The 15156-nt window shown below is 45.9% G+C and overlaps 1 protein-coding gene across 1 annotated transcript in view; it reads right to left on the bottom strand.

Annotated features, from left to right (window-relative positions):
* Pip4k2a (phosphatidylinositol-5-phosphate 4-kinase type 2 alpha) overlaps positions 1-15156 on the bottom strand; it is a 157214-nt gene that overhangs the window by 43787 nt on the left and 98271 nt on the right. Inside the window, exon 4 of the mRNA XM_055593810.1 lies at positions 1848-2000. Within this exon, the coding sequence (XP_055449785.1) occupies positions 1848-2000 (153 nt within the window). The remainder of the gene's footprint in view (positions 1-1847; positions 2001-15156) is intronic.

Here is a 15156-nt window from a genome sequence, read left to right as displayed (position 1 = left end):
TGGTTCCCAGCACCCAGCCAGGAAGCGCAGTAACCGGAAACTCCAGCTCTAGGCTCTCTGACCCCCACAGGCACCCATGCTCACTTGGTGGTCACATGCCTGCATATGCATGTGAACTATACACAGATACACATACACACAAGTAGACACACAAACACACAGAGACAGACACAGACACAGATAAACACACAGAGACACAGACATACACATACAGACACATACACACATAGATACATACACAGACACACAGACACATACACACAGAGGCAAATACATATACAGAGACACATACACAAAAGATATACACACATAGACACACACAGAGACACACGAGATATACATACACACGTGCAGGCATGCACACAACACTTAAAACCCCACTCACCACTGTGTGGGAAATGGGTCTGTGGGTGTGATGTGATTCACGCACTTAGCTGGAGGCAGCAGAGAGGCTGTCCCACCTCCCCCGTGATGGGACACTGTGGACACGAACAGAAGCAGGGTCCTCTAGGGCCCTCTACCACGTCGGCTCCCTGATCTCAACCTCCCAGCCTCCAGAACTGCGAGAGACAATTCTTTGCTAAGTCACTCAGTGTGTTGTTGACAGGCAAGCAGACTGAGACAGTCTCTGAAAGCAACAAATCATATGTTTTGTGTATGTGTGTGTGCACACTCCACGCATACCGCTTCTGAGGATAATTACTGCCACAGTTGCGTAATCAGTGACATTTGTGCAAAGAGATCATGTACAATGTCCCAGGACGACTTACTGTGCTACAGTGACAGGACAGGTGGGATGGTACCAGGACAAAGCACCGCCCTTCCTTACGCTGAGCACGAAGTGTGCGCCGGAAACTGCACACACTTGACCTGCACCTGATAGTGTTTCCTCACTGAGTCTTTGGGACCGGGGAGGTAGGAGCATTTTCTCTGTGTAAGTGAAGAGGTGGCTCAGCGGTTAAGAGCACCGACTGTTATTCCAGAAGACCTGGGTTCAAATACTAGAAGGCACGCGGCAGCTCACAACTGTTGGTAATCCTGCTCTAGGTGACTCGACAGCCTCACACGGACATACGTGCAGCAAAACACCAATGCACATAAAATAAACTGCGGTGGCACACGCCTGTAATCCCAGCCCTCAGGGAGCAGGGGCAGGCAGAGCTCTGAGTCTGAGGCCAGCCTGGTCTACAGAGCAAGTCCAGGACAGCCACAGCTACACAGAGGAACTCTGTCCTGAAACAAGTAAGTTAATTAATTAAGTGAGGAGACAGGTCTCAAAATCCAGAAGTCCCAGGGTCTGCAGGAGACTGGGCTGGCTTTGGGGTTCCTCCTATTTCAGTCTTTTACTGGTCCAGTGGGACCTGGATCTGTGTTCCAGCAAAACCAGGCTGAATTTCCTTCGGGGAAGACAGGAAGCACTTCTTCTCATGCCCAGGTGATTACAAAGTTGAGGATGAACTGGGCAGCATGCGACCAACACTCCTCCAACAGGAGAATTTCCTGCATGGTGGACAGTGAGAGCAGCAAGGACGCAGTGGTGCAAACAGATACAGACTCAGGGCTAACGTCTAACTTCTGGCACTGAGGGAACCCTCTGGAAAGCTGCCAGATCTTTAGTGAAGCCATGTTTACAACCAGAATGGTGATCATGGGAAGCATGAGTAGATTACATTTATTTTAAATCATTTAAATTACTATTATGTAAATATCAAGCATAAGCGTTCTCATGTCAAGGATCAGTAATCTGGCACACCAGGTTAGAGGAGATTTTTCATGTCGGCACGGCCTCATTACATTGGTTCTGATGGCGTGTGCAAACTGCTTCAGGGTAAGACGAGAGGGTTTACCTGGTGGTACTTCTTGAGGATGTTGTGCATCTCTGCCACGTCCTCGCTGGTAATGGTCTTGATGACATATCTTCTGTCATAGGATGTGTGAAAGCGAGCCCCGCTGCGCGCCTGGGAGTCGTTGGGAAGGGGTGCACTTCTGGTCAGGGAATTCTTCCCGGTGGGATGAGGAAGGAGAAGGAAAGAGAACTGATTAAAGTCCGGCTTTCACGGGGTTTGGAACGTTTGCCATCACAGCAAGAACATCTGCATTTGGAATACACTGGTAAGTGGCTGGTGATAGTTCATAATTCTCGTAAATGAAAATAGCTGGGTAAGTACAGTTTCCAACCATCTTTTTTTTTTTTTTTAAACTTCAGGGTCAGGAACATTATTGACAATGATTGTAATCACTGAAACATAAGATTTCTAGGTAAAAAATCTTGGTTTTCTCATAATAAGAAAATCTTTCTTACAAATGGTTTACAAATGGTTTAGTGACAGAAAAAGGGAGAAGTGAGCTGAGAAGACAGAAGAGAAAAGGCTGGTTAGAGGTAAATAAAACATACTGAACTCAGCCCTATCAAGACAGCAAGGAAGATGGCATTCACCTGCTTAAGTCCAAGCTGGAAAAACAGTTGCCATGTTTGGTATCTAATAATATACAAGAAAAATCCCCACTTGTTACTTTATATAAAAAGCCAGAAACACACATATTCAATGTAAATCCTGAATGAAACTGAACTTACTATATAACTTGGAATAAAGGAATGGTAAATAGGCCTTTCAATTCAACGGCATTTACTGTGATGTCTTAATACAGTCTCTCCTATTTTATGGTTTTCTCAGTGTATTATGTAATAATCTACATGAACTCCAAGAAAATACAGTTCCTTCCTTGGTGGAATTGAAAAAGCTTTGGGTAACCTAAATGGAGCTGAAGACAATAAAGGAAACGCAATCGTAGGAACTTTGCCAGTTAATCAATACTTGGACAGAGAGGCTCTGTGCTTTGGAGAAATATGGAAACATCCAGAAACTACTAAGGCAGTATTCAAGAAAAGACAGAGCGGAAGTCTATAGACATAATCAAAAAACAATTCACAGTAAAAAACACAAAAACCAAAAAACCTGTTGTTGATTCTGATGATTATAAGAACTGAGACACTTTAGCCAAGGCAGCACAGTTGGCTGAAGAATCTGTAGGACATTGCCGTTCCCTCAGCAGCAACCTGGAAACTGTCTCTCAGAAGACCACACAGAGTTGTGGGACCCTGAACACTAGCACAGTTAATTTTTCTGAACAGTGGGCATCCTGCTTAAACAAGAGGAAGGAGGAACTTGAGAACTTAACAGAGATTCTAAGGTTCCTAAAGGAGAAGATTGGGGCATGGTGGTGCAGCAATCCGCATGAGGCGGGTTCTAGGTTAAGCTGGTTCTATGTAGCCCTAGCTGTCCTGGAACATTATGGTGGACCAGACTGGCCTTGAAGCCGCGCACCTGCCACAGCCGAGATTAAGCCCAGCACAACTGCACCCTGCTCCTAGCCTAGACCTTCATGTAGAGCAGGCCTACAGAGGCCACCCTGGTCTATGCAGCAAGTTTTAGGCTATCCATGGTTATGTGGTAAGATCTCGTCTCCAAACAAGCAGGTTCACATCTAGGATTTTGATGAGTTATTTATTTGTCTGTTCTTCCTTTCAGAGTTGGACAGGAGCTCAAAATTTTCTGAATAAGAGCATGTTTCAGTCACAAAAGGAAATTGCAGTCACTGAGCACCCATTTACCGTGCAAGCCTCCAGGATTCAGCACATTCTGTTAAGATCCTGTGCAATGCTGCCCTCGCTAACCCATCATTTCAGAGAAAATGAAATGAGTTGTGGGAGGTTCAGAATAAAGGTCAGATAGCCAACGAAGTACCAGAACTTCAGCTAGTATGGCTGGTCCAGAGCCTACATTCTCAACTAGTAAACTAGCAAAGTATTCAATGAGTCACCTGTGGCCTGTGGAGGAAACAGGGGCTCGGACACATGGGTTCTACAGCTCATTAGAAGACTCTGGCTTGGTCCACTCTACTCGTCTTCTTTAACTTTTGAACACTACTGACGAGCGGGTCTCCTCATATACTCTTTGCAAAGCCATGTCCCCAGAGTGTGGTTCAGAATGTGGACACTGCAGCTGGGGGCCCACATTCTCTCACATAAGACATCCATCCCTGTCTCTCCTCTCGCACTGTTGACAAAATCCCCCACTTGCCCCACTTTGTTGTTGTTTGTTTGGGGGTATTTTTGTTGTTGTTTGGGGGGAAGGGCATCTTTGTTGTTGTTTTGTTTTGTTTTTGGAGACAGGATTTCTCTGTGTAGCCTTGATTGTCCTGAACTCACTCTATAGACCTGGCTGGCCTCTGACTCACAAAGATCTGCATGCCACTGCCTCCGGAGTGCTGAAATTAAAGGCACTCACCCGGTCACCTGGCTGGCCCCACTCTTTTAATACTGGTCATGAGACTAGTGGAATCTGCAAATTCCTGCATCCAGGAAGTCTGGGCTTCATCATCGCTAACTGTACCCTGAGTAATGACATCATCCCCTCGAGGCCTCGCTGGCTGGCCTGTGTGCATTCAAAGGCAGTCACCCTCCTACTTCAGCTTTCTCTCTAAACACGGCATCCATAGGAACTGGTGGAGTGAACACTGTTTTGGAGAATGCAGGTGACTTTAGAGAGGCAGCCAGTTTTGGGGTCCCGCAGACGCCAGTATCGGGGTCCACAGACTTTCAGTCACAGGGATTCTCTTCCTAGCATATTTAGATCACTTTGGAATTTCCTCGTTTCTAGGTGAAATAAAGCAGGACCAGCCATCCGAGGTAGAATCAGACCCACAGCAGGACAGAAGCTTGAGGTGGGAAATAGCCCACCAGCTTACCACGATTTCCCAGGGTGCACCTGGCATCATGGCAGTAGCCCATTACATCCCGAGAGAGTGCGTCACAGCTCCAGCGTAAGCACACCTGCCAAGTGCAGAGCCAAGGCTGCCAACTAAGCAAAGAAAATCAATGCGATTCCAGCAGGACATTAAGTATCAAGATTTGGCAGTGTTAAATTATTTCTTAAGACAACTGAAATTTATCAGGTAGGTAGAGCATAATAAAAGATTTTCAGCATAAAAATGGTGACATTAGCAAGAGTTTCATTCTCAGCTAATTATTTTTTTTCTAAAAAAAACACAATAAACCTTTTATACTACTTCCTGCTTAGAATAAAAAAGAAGGAAATAAAAGTGAATGCCCCTCTTGTGGGTAAATAGCAGCAAAAAAGGTTATGTATATATTGCTAATGGTCTTATTTGTCCCCTCCCAGACATTAATACTGCAAATAAATACAGACTGTAGATGCTGCTAACACTGCAAATTATCCTCAGACATGAAAGCAAAGCAAGAACAACCAATTGTGACAGACAGACGGGGAAGAGGAAGTGACGACATGGTGGGATGGCTGTGTGGGCGGTTACTCTGTAACAGACGCGACTTGTCTGGAAAGAAGGATTCATTTTGGCTCATGGTTTCGGCTCCGAGCTGCTTGGGCTGAGGAGCTCTCCAGAGCACTGTGGCAGGAGCATGTTGGGGGATTACTGTTCACAGGCAGCCAGGGAGGCGCGGGGGGGGGGGGGCGTGTGAGCACACCTCGGACTTTGTCCACATTCTATGCCACCTGGCTACTAGGGCATTCATGGTGCTGCCCACTCGCACGACAATGGCTCTCCTCTCCGATGTTACGGCCCCAAATACAATCCTTTCTGGAAATAACCCCTCATGCTCAACCAAAAGTGCCATCAGTAGCCCTGAGCATCTTTAAGCCCATGACATTGACAAGACCGGCCATCTCAAGTTTCATAGCTTTAGAAAACTAAGGAACCTTCCCAGGAACAAGGGTGGGAGGTTAAATCATTGAAAGCTGGTGTACAGCGTTCCCATGAGGTGCCCTTTCCCCACTTGAAGGTAAAAAACAGATGGGCAATAGTCAGGTAGTACGTATCAGGTTCCTGCCTGAAACTTCCCCAGGGAACCCCCCAACTTAGAGATAAGACAGAAGAGGATGGCAGTGAAGGCCCATCCAAGTCCTCAGGAGTGCGCTCAGATGCGACGGCACACACAGGGCCTTGGGCTCTCGAGTGTGGCAGGCATTTCGATGGGATAGTTCATATTGATTTTTCCATGGTGACAAACACCTTCTAATATCAATTTAGAGTGTGAGCTGGCTGGCACAAAATCAAACTTGTCCCTGTGTTTTCAATTTTGCCGAGTTAAGTGTGTGGAAAATATCAATAATAGCCATGGTGTTAAAACAGCCAGTCTAGTTTATGCACATTTTTATTAACCTGCGGGCAAAGCCCTGGCTCATTCCAAGGGCACCCGCAGGGGGCAGGAGTGGGAGCTGCCTTCGCTCCAGGCGGGAGGTGAGTCACATATGCTGGGGGGCACACTGGAGTAGCAGCAGGGCTCCAGCTGCTGCCCTGGGAGTTAGCTTATGCAACAGGAAGATGGGGTGGGGATGCCCAGGTTTTAGTGTTTCCTGTGAGTCTTGTGGACTGCAGGGACCACACCAAACTTAGGAGTTTTTCACATGTTTCTGGTCTCATGTCCCACTTTATCTTGTCTACCTTAATTAATTTACAGAAACTTAGGACTGTTGAGGAATTTTAATTCTCCTCTCACCAAGTTCTATTTGTTCCACTCTCTTTTCTGGGAAGCACATAGGTTTTGCTGGTAGAAAATACCACGAGGAATCTCTTTGCCTTGGGAATGCAACTTCTAGCTTATCCTTCACAATACTAAGCTCAGAAACAAACAGAAATGGAGGGAAAAGATGAAGTGGGTAAGTTAGGAAGAGGGAAGGCCAACAGAGGTGTTATTTTTAAAAATCATATTTTAATTAACTGATGCAGAAGCAAGACTGTTTCCGATCTGATCCAATCACAGCTGAAAAGTGCCACTTTTGGGATTGGCTTAATCTTCATAATCTCTCCATTTCCAAATTATAACACTTATTTTTCAGGAACCTTACTCACTCATATGTCCTTAGGAAAAGGTGTCAGACAGAATTACCCACAGAAACCTACCCCAGGTTTCAAGAGATCGGCTCCCACGAAAATACAAATTCCTTGCTTTGGACAAAGCTTGGACAGTTACTCATTCTGAAGTAAGGTTGACACGATTTAAATTCTAATCTAGAGTTCTGCACATATCAGTTCAAAAGTGACAGGGATGATCTTCGACAGCCCTTCCTACAACACATTTTTATCAGAGAATTCAAACCACTTTTAGTAGCAGTTTCAAGCTGAAAATCCCCAGCTGTTGGGAGACACTTCGGGCACAGCAGGACCATTTCGATCTAAATCTGAGCAGCTGTGGCTTCCAAAGGAGACATTGACAAGACGGGCTTGTTGATTCTCCAGCACAGAAAGGGGTGGGAGGCTCATTAGACCCTCACCGAGTCCCCACTTGTTTCCTCCTGCACTGCTCTCCCAGCTGTCAGTAATCCTGCCCAGGCTGGACAGAACCCTGGGAAGTGCAAGCTAGAGTCTGTCAGAAGAAGGCTGACAACAAGGGAGGAAGAAGGGACTCCAACCCCGCAGCTTCTGGCAGCTGTCACCCAGCTGGGGTGGGACTTTTCACTGGCAGCTGTTTCAGGATAATCCCTGCTCCTGAAGTAGGTCTCAGAAATTCGGGTTTACCAGGCTGGTCGTGGGTCAAACTGCTTCTTTGGTTTGTTGTTGGAAAATAATTTATTCCCACCGCTCCAGGAAACCTGACACAACACCCCTCACAATGTTCTCCTTCTGTCCTTGGCCTCTGCTTACAGCTCAGCATCTTCTCAAACTAATGGCTAAAGATGGAGGCAGGGGTGACACGGAGCAGGACCAAAGGGGTCTGCAATGAAAACCACTGCAATAAAGATCACAGCCCAACAGCAACGCCCAGGGCCTCCTACTCCACACCAGACCCATTCATCCACAAAGAAACACAGCTGGGTGGGATGGTCTTCAACCTTCCACAGTCTTACAATTCCTCTTGTAATTATTAATCAGGATTAATTGGTGCTGTTAATTCCCAGAGATCTGGGAAATGGGCCAACAATTTACTATTAGTTTATGGAAAAAAAACTAACGATAAATGTACACAAACTACAGAACATGCTATATTCATTGTCTATAGCTTTTCTAAATATTTGATAATTTTATATCATAAACACTATCTGTCTTTAAAAGTTGTCATAAGTAGATACAGTGTTGTTCTACCTTGTCCCAAGAAAAAGGCAAAATCAATATTAATAAGAAGTCTTACATTAAATATAAACTAGGCTAGGAGGTGGTGGCGCAAACCTTTAATCCCAGCACTCAGGCGGCAGAAGCAGGTGGCTCTCAGAGTTTGAGGCCAGCCTGGTCTACAAAGTGAGTTCCAGGATAGCCAAGGCTACACAGAGAAATCCTATCTCAGAAAACATGGGAGAAGAAAGAGAAAGAAAGAAGGAAAAGAAAGAATATAAACCAATTTCAAACTACAAATTTCTTTTCTGAAAAGAAATTTTATGTATGTGTGTATGCATGTGTATATGTGTATGCAGGCCAGAACTTGTCTTGGTGTAGGCCTCTGTTTTTGAAGAAGTCTTTTCCTGAAACCTGGAGCTCACCAAGTTCAGCTAGGCTCCCGGGCCATCCACCCCAACACCCTCCTCTGTCTTCCTTTCTAGCACTCGGGTTACTGATGTCTGTTGTTTTCATGTGAGCGCTTGAGATCTGAGTTCAGATCTTCATGCTTTCATTTCCCAGCTTCTGTGCCCCTAAGCATCTTTTATCCTAAAGGTAAACATATACTTGTGCACGCATGTGTGTGTGTGTGACCCTGTGTAGGTCAGAGAATCCCTGTAGCATCGTTCTTTTCTGTCGTGTGGGTTTCAGGAATTAAACTTAGATCACCAGGCTTGGCACCAGGTGCCTCTATCCACTGACCATCCTGCCAGCTCCTATACACTCCTTTTCAGTGATTTTACTTAGAAACTACTCACAGACCACACTTCACCTAAAGTACACAACTCAGGAGGCTCTGTGTGCTTACAAAGCCACGCAGCTACAGTCACATCCTCCTCAGAACAAGTCTTGCAGTCGCCCCATTTCTGCTCTACTCCTTTCTCCATTCCCCTCATCCGAGGGCTTCCTGTTGTGGTAGCTTTGCCAGGTCTGGACATTTTGCATAGTACAAAGGTATTGCAATTGACCCACACACATTTTTTTTCAAGACACAAAACACAGGCATGAGGCCACTGACTGACTATGCAGTTGTACAAGCTGCAGACCCCAGGCTGACCCACGCTGAGCAAGGGGGCACTACAAGTTACCTCTGCTCATTTCAGTAACAAGCCGTAAGTGCAGGGGACATATCATAAGCAGCAGATGTTGCCTCTAAGGTGCCTGAGCTTGCTGGGTAGCTGAGGCTAAAATGGACATTTAGACAAAAGCTGACGGGTATGTGTAGATAAAACTACCTAACGATTTCGTCCCTTTTATAACCAACTGTACAGTTTGGGGATTTAAGCTCATTTTTCCAGAGACATCGGATATCCTGTCTCAAGCCTCAACAGCTGCGTTTGAAGCTCTGGTGTTCCGTGGCCCTCAACAGGAAATAAAGCAAGATAAGGAGAACAGCTCCCCCTTAGATGGCCTTCTTGCATTTATAATCAGAAATTTACAATCCTCCTTCTTCAGGAAAGGATTAAGGATGCTGTCTTTCCCACCCTCCCCTAGCAGTGGGCACTGAAGATGTTTTCTTCCACAGTGGGGGGCCCAGGATTAGCAGAGCCTCCAAAAGGCAAAAAAATCATAAAGGTCAATTTAATTAGCTCATTCCAATCACCAAGCCTTTAGAGTTCTCATGAAACATCCTGTCTCAGTAACCAGTACGTCCCTCAGTACCTTTTCTGAAAATACCAAGTATTTTTCACACTTGATTCTCTTGACCTAATCTCATATTTGCATATACTTTTGTAGTTTGGCTTGTTCGTTCTGGCAAAAGTTGCATATGAAGGGCCAGCAGGATGGCTCAGTGGTGGTGCTTGCCACCAAGCCTGTGGACCTGAGCCAGATCCCCAGGATTTACACTGTGGAAGAACCGAGGCTGTTCTCGGACACTTACACACTCGTTGACACTGACACCTCTGATACATGTATGCCTCCGTTTGTGTGCTCTGGCACCTCAGCCCACTCCTTATCATAATATACAAACAAAATAAATAAATGCAGATTTTTTTAACTTACATATGAAATTTTTAAAAATAAATTACAGTCTATTCAGTTTGTATCCCTTCTGCAGCCTCCTCGTCTCCTCCCATGCCCCTCCCCTAGTCCAGTGATAGGGGAGGTCCTCCTCCCCTTCTATCTGACCCTGCCCTATCAGGTCTCATCAGGACTGCTGCATTGTCTTCCTCTGTGGCCTGGTAAGGCTGCTCCTCCATTGGGGAGGTAATCAAAGAGCCAGCTACTGAGTTCATGTCAGAGACAGCCCCTGTTCCCCTTACTAGGAAACCCACTTGAGCTGCCATGAGCTACATCTGTGCAGGGGTTCTAGGTTATCTCCATGCATGGTCCTTGGTTGGAGAATCAGTCTGTGCCCAGATTTTTTGGTTCTGTTGTTCTCCTTGTGGAGCTCCTATCCCTTCCAGGTTTTTCATTTCCCCCTTCTTTCATAAGATTCCCTGTACTCTGCCCAAAGTTTGGCCATAAATCTCAGCATCTTCTTTGATACCTTGCTGGGTAGACTCTTTCAGAGGCTCTCTGTGGTAGGCTCCTGTCCTGTTTCCTGTTTTCTCTCTCTTCCGATGTCCATCTTGTTTGCCTTTCTGAATCATCTTACCCAGGGTCCTCCTTCTTGCTTAGCTTCTTTAGGTGTACAGATTTTAGTATGATTATCCTATATTATATATATGTCTAATATCCACTTATGAGTGAGTATATACCATGTGTGTCTTTCTGCTTCTGGGATACCTGACTCAGGAACTAGGATCTTTTCTAGTTCCCACCATTTGCCTTCAAATTTCATGATTTCCTTGTTTTTAATTGTAGTATTCCACTGTGTAGATGTACCACAATTTCTGTATCCATTCTTCAACTGAGGGGCATCTAGGCTATTTCCAGGTTCTGGCTATTACAAATAAAGCTGCTACAAACATGGTTGAGCAAAGGTCCTTGTTGTGTACTTGAGCATGTTTTGGATACATGCCTAGGAGTGGTATAGCTGAATATTGAGGAAGAACTATTAGTCAAAAGGAAGAACACTTGGAAAAGCAATTCTCCCAAGCTCAAATGTGGCAGCACCAATGGTGTCCTAGGGGACTCTAGCAACATTATAGCTAAGACCCTTTATTAGTTACTCTTTCAGTCACTGGGAAAGCTCATTTGGGCTCATGGCTCAGAAGTGCTTAGCCTATGTTGGTTGGCCACAGTGGCTTGGACATCCTGGCAGCAGAAGAGTGTGTGGACAGCTGGGAAGCAGAGAGTGAAGTGGAACAAGCTCTGCTTCAGTGACCCACTTCTACTAATGACGAGCACCACATTCAACCATGAGCCTGGAGGGGGCATGCCAGCTTCAAACCGTACCAGATCTCAGGCTCAGGGTGAGCTTAGCTGAGAGAATCTTGTCACAGATAAGGAAACTGAGGCCCACTAAGGTGGGTGAACTTGGCCATAGCATCAGTCATGGAAGACCCAAGGCTCATTCTGATCTACAAACTCCCAGGAAATGCTAGGCTACCTGTTTCTAGACCTGAAGCCTAGAAGCCAGGCTCAAGATTATGAATACATGCCTCAAATCACATAGCCTACGAGAGAAATGTGATCATGGCTCAGACAGGCTCCATTCTGGGAGCAAGCACAGGTCGTCTTCTGACATCATCAGACCATTAAAGACCAACATGAGAGCTTGAATATCATCATCAGGAGTCATTAAATGCGTAGTGTGTTCAAAGCCCCATGTTAAACTCCTAGAAAATTTCAAAGGAAGTCAGAGCTATGATCGTAAGCACACAATGGCTTTCGTTTTAGGGGTAGCAAAACACATTTAATGCTTATCAATACTGAAACAACTATGGGAAAAGAGAAAGACAGCAATAAAGGGAACGAGAGAGTGCCAGGGCAGGAGCCTCCCAGAACACAGTGAGAGCAGCTTTTTCAACTCCCTGGGCAGCACTTGACGCTGGGGATAGAAAGACCAGACACCAGTCTCCAAGGCTCATGAAAAGCAAATATTGTGTTTTCCTCATACCCAGGGCTGAGGCCTTGAGTGCAGGGAGATGCAGCCGCAGCAGATTCAGGGCAGGAAACCTGGGCTAGGAGGTGGAGGCGGAGGGCTTGGGAGTCATCTCAGCTCTCAGAGAGGAGAGAAAGACAACCCAGAAATCAGATGTGGCTCGGCAGTGGGGTGCATTTATCCTGACACCTGTGAACTTCCATGCACAGGATGGGGAGCCAGCTGGGCAAAGCCAACCACGCAGTGAAGAAGAGATACGAGTAGAAACAGCACACAGAGCAAGCAGGGTGGGGACACTGCCGGTATGACTGTCAAGAGACAGAACCCTGAAGATGCCCACACGCACTCTCCTGTGCCCACACTTCCCGGGGCCGGGCCTCTCCTGCAGTCGCCTACCGAGTCCCGCCCAGAGTACTCAATTTAGTGGTCAACAGTCTCCTCTGGGCACTTCATGGTCTCCAAACTGTCCCTTCTCTTGCATGAATATCCAAACTTCCCTGCAACCCCTATGGCCTGCTCTCTCGGCTGCTGAAGGGCCCAGCTCTTCTTTAAGTACCTTTATCTGTGTTCACTGACTCCTGGCCTTGATGTTTCTGTTTGACTCTGAAAGTTCTGTTACACTGTCCTCTCTCTGTCAGCTACGAGTGACTTGGTCCTTCTCTGTACACACTGGGCCTATTTTCTTATCTCTCTTGTAGATGTTCTCTGTGTAATCATTGCACTATCTTAAAAAGGTGAATATGGGGGAGGGGAAGCCTGGAGAGACGGCTCAGTGCTTCACAGGGCTGCTCATCTTCCCACTCATAGTGTTAACGCTTATTAACTCCAGCATTAAGGCATCTGATGCCCTCTTCTGGCCTCCGTGGGTACCCACACCCGTGTGCCATTCATCCATACATGTAAATAAAATAAACCTTTTAAAAGTTATTTACCGGGCTGGAAAGATGGCTCAGTGGTTAAGAGCACTGTCTGCTCTTCCAAAAGACCAGGGTAAAACTCCTAGCACCCACATGGCCACTCACAACTATCTATAACTCCAGTTCCAGGGATTCTGACACCTTCATACCAATGCACAGAAAATAAAATTAAATAAATTATTTTTTAAATAATTTACCATTCCCAATCCCAGACTTCAGAGTCTGGCAAATGGCTCAGTAGATAAAGTACTTGCCATCCAAGCTAGGACTTACAGACATCCACAAAAAGCCAGATGGGTACTGTAGCCCATCATACTCTGAGCATTCAAGAGACAGAGAAGAGGTTTCCAGGGCAACCAGTGGGCTCTTGATTTACTAAGATACCCTGTATAAAATACATAGTGATTAAGAAAGAAACCAAGACTGGTGTGGTGGCGCACACCTTTAATCCCAGCACTTAGGTGGCAGAGACAGGTAGATCTCTATGAATTCGAGGCCAGCCTAGTCTACAAAGGGAGTCCAGGACAGCCAAGGATATACAGAGAAACTGTGTCTGGAAAAAAAAAAAAAACAAAAAAGAAAGAAAAAGAGAGGTGGGGATGGAGAGAGGGAGGGAGGAAGGGGAAAATGAAAGAGAGGGAGAGGAGACAAACCAGACATCAATTTCTGGCTTCTGCAAGCATTCATACATGAAAAGATACATGCACATATGCAGTTAAACCTTACACACACACACACACACACACACACATACACACACACACACACTCACACACACACAAACAAAAGCAGACTTCAGAACAGCTCTCCTTCCCTGAACAAAATCCAGAGAACTGCTTGTTGGCTGCAGAATAAGGGTGAGGTCTTCAGAGCTGTTGCCTCACCCTCCTGTGTTAGGTGATTTCCCCATCTGTGACTCCCTCTGTTCTTTCTCTGTCCAGTTGTTTTGCACTGCACAAATGCCCCTGACCCCCCCCCCCACCACTTCCAGAGCTCTCAATGGTATCCTGGGAGGGAAGGCATTATAAGAAAGACCACAGTTCCTTCCTTCACATAGCTTTAAGCCAGCTTGAGAAATCTGCACTAAAAACATCTTCATTTGACAGAGTAGGCATCCCAGATGTATTGGCAGAATCCCTTACTCTCTAAAGTTTGGTGTACTGGGAAGGTCTTCAGCTTAGAGCTTGAAACTTCAAACAAAAACATTAGGCGTTTAAAACATTAGCTTTTAAAATGAATTATTTTAAAAATTAGAATTCTGTTGCAGCTACGAAGAAGAAAGGTCATCAAATGTGAATAATGAGGGATTCTAATTCAGGAGGTGCAGTCGGGGAACAAAGCCGGGGGTTAGCCAACACAATGAACAAGCGGGCTCAGTCTCAACTGTGCCCTGTGTTTAGGTCGAGCGGTGCAGGCTCCACTGCACCACTTCTCAGTTCTGGCTGGCCAGCCTTTCTGGATGCTCACAAGCAAACTGAAGCCTCCACCTGCTCTTCCAGGACTGTCTGCAGAGGGCTTGATATTCTGCAAGGCCGGCAAGGGGGCTGCAGATTCTCTCAAGGCTAATGAAACATCTCCTTAGAGAATCTAGTGTGTTCAAAAACAGTGACTGCTTTACCCTTTTGTTGATATTCCCAAGAATGTTTAGGCTTTGGCCATCAAACATGTAGCTGAGTTGGTGGAGTGCTGGTGTAACCAGCAGGAAGCTCCGAGTTCCATCTTGAGCACATAAACCTTAGCGTGGCTGCATTCCCAGCACTCAGGAGGTAGGGAAGGTATCTGGAACGTTCATCACAGAGTCTGGATTACAGTAGCACAAACAGATAGACACAGAGTCAATAAGCTCGAGAAAAGTCAGAATGAAAAGGCCGGGGCTTGAGCTATTAGCAACACAGAAGAGGTATCAGTGTGCCCTCAGTAGGAGCAGCCATCTTTAAAAGCGTCTAGAAGGAAAGCAGGGACAGCAGACCACATGGACTAACAATGATCAGAAAGATATAACTTTGTCTGAGCATATCACATTTTAAAAAATATGAAGACACTAAACTCAGCTTGAATCTGAAATCACCACACACACACACACACACACACACACACACACACACACACACACACACA

This window comes from Psammomys obesus, unplaced genomic scaffold (genome assembly GCF_907164565.1).
Source record: "Psammomys obesus unplaced genomic scaffold, mPsaObe1.curated_primary_1811, whole genome shotgun sequence".
Classification (NCBI taxonomy): domain Eukaryota; kingdom Metazoa; phylum Chordata; class Mammalia; order Rodentia; family Muridae; genus Psammomys; species Psammomys obesus.
Note: the sequence above shows the minus strand (reverse complement) of the source record. Positions and strands in the feature narration are given on the sequence as shown.